This window comes from Panthera pardus, unplaced genomic scaffold (assembly GCF_024362965.1).
Source record: "Panthera pardus isolate Hobbes unplaced genomic scaffold, ASM2436296v1 HiC_scaffold_16, whole genome shotgun sequence".
NCBI classification, from domain to species: domain Eukaryota; kingdom Metazoa; phylum Chordata; class Mammalia; order Carnivora; family Felidae; genus Panthera; species Panthera pardus.
The window spans coordinates 113,971,530-113,978,325 of NW_026526721.1; the positions used below are offsets into that span (position 1 = coordinate 113,971,530).

The 6,796-nt window shown below is 35.8% G+C and overlaps 1 protein-coding gene across 3 annotated transcripts in view; it reads left to right on the forward strand.

The window, feature by feature from the left end:
* TM4SF18 (transmembrane 4 L six family member 18) overlaps positions 1-6,281 on the forward strand; it is a 30,671-nt gene extending 24,390 nt beyond the window's left edge. For 2 of the 3 annotated variants that reach the window (XM_019439289.2, XM_019439273.2), the window contains one exon: positions 267-6,281. In XM_019439289.2, coding sequence (XP_019294834.2) covers positions 267-281 — 15 coding nt within the window. In that variant the 3' untranslated portion in view covers positions 282-6,281. The remainder of the gene's footprint in view (positions 1-266) is intronic. The other variant, XM_019439282.2, reaches the window with a different exon arrangement.
* Positions 6,282-6,796: the final 515 nt, after the last annotated feature.

The window sequence follows — 6,796 nt, forward strand, 5'->3', positions numbered from 1 at the left end:
TTCATCTACTAAAATACTGATGTTAATTTAGTTTGGTTGAAACTGCTAAAACTACCCGGCAAGTCCCAAGTGAACAGAAATCATGAGTGAGTAATCTTGCGTCTTATTTAAAAATAGCTACACCCTTCCTGGTAGTTTCAAATAGATATTTTCCAAATTCATCATGTTTTGATTATGAACTATAATTTTAAGTTGCTACCTGGATTATGGATCATTAATCAAGCCAAATTTACTACTTTACTCACTTTATTTTTCTTTTTTCATAGCCTGGAATTATTTGAATAAGGACAAGAATGTTTTCCATTATCAAGATATGCCATCTGTTTTTCTCATATCTACTGTATAGACTTAAGGGCAATATTCCAGTGATGATGTTTTCTCCATTTGGTGTTTGTTGTGCCTGCTTATGAAATTTACATTCCTCACTGAATGTGCCAACTATGCTACCTTTCCACTTAGAATATTTTTCTAAGCAATATGTGTCAGGATCTTCAGAAATGTTTATACCCTTTGGTCAAACAAATCCATTTCCAATAATCCATACTATGGAAATAAATAAGAATAGAAGATAAAACTTTATGAAAATATAAATAATACATTATTTAATATTCTGGAAAATTAGAAATATCCAACAGTCTAAAGTTAGGGGAAGAATTAAAGAGTAGTATATTAGTTGTAATATAAAGTCATTACAAAATATGTCACACAGTCATTACAAATTACATTTTTAAGATTATGAATACTGCTAATTTACAAAAAAGATTATAAATTCATGTTTATAGTATACATATAACCACCTAAAGTAAACACCAAATAATCAAAATTTACAATAAAAACTAAATCTAGAAGGATTTTCAGAAAAATGTCGACTGTCATTGACTTGGATCATAGGTGACCCTTCCTACTTTTCTATATTTTCCAAATTTTCTTTATTATGTTTTATCATTAAAATACATTTTTAAAACTCATATTTTTACTATCAAGATTTTTTGCTTTTTTCTGTTTAAAGATACTGCGTTTTTCATATGTTTTCCTACCTTGAGTATCTATAATATATCATAAACTAATACTTAATGTTCAGTAAGGAAAGTAGTGAGGTAGAAAAGACAAAAAAAGTTTTATATAAGCCTATATAATCTTACTGAGCTGTTAGCCTAATTTTCTCATTCCTGATGATGAGTGTGGTGGGCTACAAGAGGTAGCCTTGAAATAAATGATCAGTTGAGGATATGCTCAATGGGTTAAAGAAAGTGACCATTGATCAGTTGATACCTATATTATGGGCAGTTACCACTACTTGCATTTATAGAAAAAAAATTAAGTAAAACATTTAGAAACTTTCTACCTATACTTACCATGACTTCTTGGAGAACAGCAGCCATGTTTTATGTTTCCCATCATCCATAGGACATAGCATAAAGTGGGCATAGTAGACACTCAGTGTTGGATATTCATGTCAGGCCCTTCTCCCCTTCATTGTTGCTCTGCTGAACACCTGTCTCCAACATAGGCCCACCAGGCCATAACACTTCTGCCACTTGCCCATTGCTCTCCTCCATGAACACTGTCAACAATACTCTGTCAACACTTGCTCTGTGCCAAAGCTGGGCAGTAGCCTGGGGCAAAGGGGAAAATGCTTCTCTCTTTGGTGCCTGCTCTGCCTACATCCTCCTTTGAGGGCAGCCACCCTGTCCACAGCCTTTGCTGATGTAAGTAAGCATCGTGAAAGCAAGCCATGTTGTATATCAGATGACCTCCATGCCCTGGACCCAGCAGAAGGAATTGGGACGGGCACCCAAGCCATGGGCAGCCTGTTGTTACCCTACTAGCTTTGACTGAGCCACGAGTGAAACACTATCCAAATGAGATTGGTGGTCATTCCTGCTTGAGAATCTCAACTAGGAAGCCAAGAATGAAGCAACCCAGTCACTGCTTTCAGGAAAATAATTAAAGGATGAGAAAGGATGCCAAAATACTGAGAGTATCTGATTACTCCACCAAGCCCATAAACTTGTCATATCCAGCACGCTCTTTTCTTAGGTCTCCCAATGACTCCTCAGTCCTCTTGTAAACAGACTTCTGGAAGGTCAACCCCACCAGTTTGTCAGACACGTTCAGACTGTCTCAGTCTTATTCAGATTCAATACAGCATCATACCTTGAGTGGACCATGAGTAGACAGACGTCAGCTGAACGACTCCACCACAGAACTGGAAACATTGTCTGAGAACAGGGGTGCAGCCAAATGCAGTACAGTGTATGTATTATTAAATTATTAACACAGCCATCCAAAATTTTGTTTTTATTTATTTTTTTAATGTTTTATTTATATTTGAGAGAGCACAAGCAGGGGAGGGGCAGAGAGAGGGGGACAGAGGATCTGAAGCAGGCTCTGCTCTGACAGCAATGAGGCGATGTGGGGCTTGAACTCACGAACTGTGAGATCTTGGCCTGAGACAAAGTCAGATTCTCAACCAACTGAGCCACCCAGGTGCCTCCCGCAATTTTGTTTTTAAAGAGCATTTGCTAATGATTTACTTTCAAAGAAAAAAGCTGGATACAAATCTATGTGGGAAGTTTGAGCTCAAATTTTTAAATAACCATCTGATTACATGCAGACATGTATAAAATTTCAGATACAGACCAAAAAAGACAGGAACAATACCTAAATGTTAACAGTTAAGAATTATTCCCTAATGATGGGATTATGACTTATGTTTTTTTATTTGAAATTTTCATTTGAAAATGTATTTCTTAAATAATGAGAACAAAAATCTCATTTAAAAAGAAAGTATCCTCTCATCCTATCTGTAAAATCTGTTTAAAGAGCTGAGAATAGAGAAACCCTAAACATGAAGGCATGTGTGTGATAGCCTTTTTTTTTTTTTTACTCTTTTCATTTTCTAATTCTCAGAGAGACTGACTATTGCTAGCTCATTTTAATTAGGAATGAATTCTGCTTTATACATTTATGCTTTTATATTTGCAATTTCTCTCATTTCTTTTGCTTCAATCTCAATGTAATTTTTCTGACTTCTTAAATTCAATGCCTAGCTTATCAATTTTCAATCTTTCTTTTTCTCTTCTTAAAATAAGCATCTAAGACTTCGTACTTTTTCTGTAAGTACCACTTTGGTTGCATCTTCCAAGTTTTGAAATGTTGTATTTTCCTTATTACTTAGTTATAAATATTTTCTACTTTATGATCTTTCCCTGTCTATGCGTTTTTAAATGTGCTTTTAAAATTTCCAATTATGTGAGTTTAGGCTTTTTTTTTTAATTGATTTCCAGCTTAGTTATATCGTGAGTATACAATGTGGTGTATATGATTCTGATACTTTGAACATTTTTAAAACATGTTTTATGGTTACTATTTGTAAATATTTTATTTACTTTTTTTAATTTTATTTTTTATTTTTTAAAATTTACATCCAAATTAGTGTATGGTGCAACAATGATTTCAGGAGTAGATTCCTTTATGTACTTTAAAAGTATATGTTTATCCAAATATTGGGTTCAAGATTCAATAGTGTCCATTAGGAGAAGTTGTTAATTTTGTCGTTCAGATCCTTGGTTTCTTTCTGGCTGTTTGCTTGATCTATAGTATCTATGAAGATTAAATGGGTGTATGTATGTATACTAATTTGTATAATCTTATTTACATATTATATATAATATAAATATAGAATCTATTTATTATATATTATTTATCATATATTATAATTAATTATATATTAATACATTAGTATATTATAATTATATATTATATTATATATTTATTATATGATTATATATTATTATGTTATATATTATTAATATATTATCTATATATTATATATTATATTATTATATATAATAATTATATTATATATTATTATATAGATATATAATAAGTAAATATATAAATACACACATATCTCAGAAAACAGTGTTTGGCACATGGATACAATTTATAAGTAGTCTATAACGTAGTGGCTTAAAAAAATTTTTTTTAATGTTTATTCATTTTTGAGAGACAGAGTGTGAGTGGGGCAAGGGGCAGACAGAGATAGGGAGACACAGAATCTGAAGCAGGCTCCAGGCTCCAAGCTGTCAGCACAGAGACCAGCACTGGGCTCAAACTCACGAACTGCGAGATCATGACCTGAGCCAAAGTCAGACGCTTAACCAACTGAGCCAACCAGGCGCCACTATAATGTAGTGGTTTAAAGATGTACTCTGGAGTCAGAATGCTCAGATTCAAATCTGGGCTCTGCCTTATTAGCTGTGTGATCCTGGTCAGGTTTATTTAAGGCATTTGTGCCTCTGTTTCTGAATTTGTAAAGTAGGAATAAGAACAGAGCTGTGTACATTTTGAGTTGGTACATATAAAGCTCTTAGAACCAGGGTGACTCAGAACCCAGTGTAGTTGGAGCAGATTTGCAATGTCTAGGACCTGGAAATACCACAGCTACAACAGAATGGGAAGGGAGTGAAGAAAGGTCCTAAGGTTCTAGGGAGAGAATAGGGTCAGAAGTCTGGGGAGGGAAAGGTAAAGTAGGCAAAGGTAAGAGCAGGCATTGCTAGGCTAGAGAAAGTGCAAGAGAGGCGAGCACTTCATTTTGTCGTTTTGACGCATGTTTGGAGAGTATAAACATAATAGCCATCATAATCTGATTCCTAAAACCCTAGTCTCTGGTGTATATACTTCCATCCCACTGAAAAGGTATGAGGAGGGGGTGTCTGGGTGGCTCAGTAGGTTAAACATCTACTCTTTATCTCAACTCAGGTCTTTATTTCAGCTCAAGTCTTGATCTCAGGGTTGTGAGTTCAAGCCCCACGTTGGGTCCCATGCTGGGCATAAAGCCTACTTAAAAAAAAAAAAAGCTACAAGGAAAGGATACAATTATGAAAACTACAACTATTTATATTTAGAATGACTCCTGCTAGTTCTGCCTCCTGCTTTGTGAGATGAAGCTGGAAGTTAGGGACAAGATTCCAGTCCCAGAGGAACTGGGATACCTGGTAGGAAACCAAGGTAAGAAGTCAAGCTTGAGTGTGTGTAATTGGGCAGATAGGGCAGGACACACAAACCTGGCTACTAAAATCCTTTTACTACATGTGATGCCTGGCTACCCTGGCCAGAGCCAGCCCATGCCTGACCCAAGGAACAAAACCAGTTCAAATCAAATGTTTTTTCTGCATTAATATGAAAACACACACATGCACACACACACACACACACACACACACACACACACAATCTGATTTCACTCCTGCCTGAAATCACACTAAATTTATAATAAAGGTTTTTTTAAGATGTAAACCAACAAATATTCAGAGATTAGGGGAGACAACAGCAATAAAATTACAGAAGCTACAAAGCATACTGATAAAACATAACTGACAAAACCACCTTAAAAAAAACATGAAAATCCCAAGCTTTAGGAGTAGGGGTGGTAAGCTGAGAGCCAGCATAATTTACATGTCAGAATCTTCAAAAGACTCCCCGATGGATAGCACCAGATACATCTGGAACTGGGAGTAAAGGAAGACCAACGAGAAGGATTGGGTGAGTCCCTGTATCCCTCTCTATGTCACTGGAAAATGGCAGACACTTGAAAGTTTATCCTCTGGAAAGGGTAAAAGAGAGGGTCTCTGAGTTCACCGAAGAGATGGATATTACACCCAAACTAGAGAGATTAAGTGACTGTTACATCCTGAATGAGGGATACTGAGACACACCTGCCCCAAAGCCCTTTTAATCCACTCAGATCTCAGAGTAACTATTAGCCAGAACTTTCCCTTCTAAGTTGGAGCCTCTTGTAGGGAGTCTGGCCAGTGCAAGAGGGAAAACTTAGATACTGACTGTGGTAGGCTGAATAATAACCCCCCAGAGTGTCCATGTCCTAATCTCAGGGGACTGTGAATATGTTACCCAGAAATGGACTTTGCAGATGTCATTAAATTAAGGATTTTAAAAAGGGGAGATTATCCTGGATTACCCAGGTAAACCCAACATAATCACAAAGGTCATTATAAGAGGGAGACAAGTATCACTTTCAGAGAAAGAAGATACAAGGACAGAAACAGGAATCGGAGAGGAGAGAAGCTGTCAGGAGGGGGTCAATCAAGGAATGCAGGTAGCCTGCAGAAGCTGGAAAGGTCGAGGAAACAGATTCTCACCTAGACCTCCAGAAGGAACTTGGGCCTGCTAACCTCTTGATTTTATAACAGTGAAACTGATTTTGGACTGTCATTCCCCAGACCTGTATGATAATAAACTTCTGTTGTTTTATGTTACTATGTTTGGAGTTATTTGTCACCACAGCTATATGAAATAATATAGTGGCATTTGCAATGCTTCAATAAATGGCTCACCCAGTTTACCCAACAATGAAGTTCAGAGTCAATAAGCACACACTCAACTTCCAATTAGCTCTTCCCTTCCTTCATAATCATGAGCATATAGGCAAGGGCCCTCACACATCTGAGGAACACGTCTTACATGAAAGATAGAGACTTTTGTTTTAGTCTCTATCTCTATCTAAATGAAGACCGATTCAGAGGAAACCAATTTGGAAAGAAGAAAACTTTAAAAATATATATATCATGCATTCCTCAGGAAGATGACAAGATTTTGTGTTCATGAAGGAAGACAAGAATTATATATTTTTTAAAAGCATTCAACGAACAACAAAACTCTTAGAAATTAATAATAAGGTAGCATAAATGAAAAACTCAGTATAAGATTTGGAAAATGAAGTCAAGGAATCACTTAGAGACTAGAGCAAAAAGAATAAGATTTTTTTAAGTGA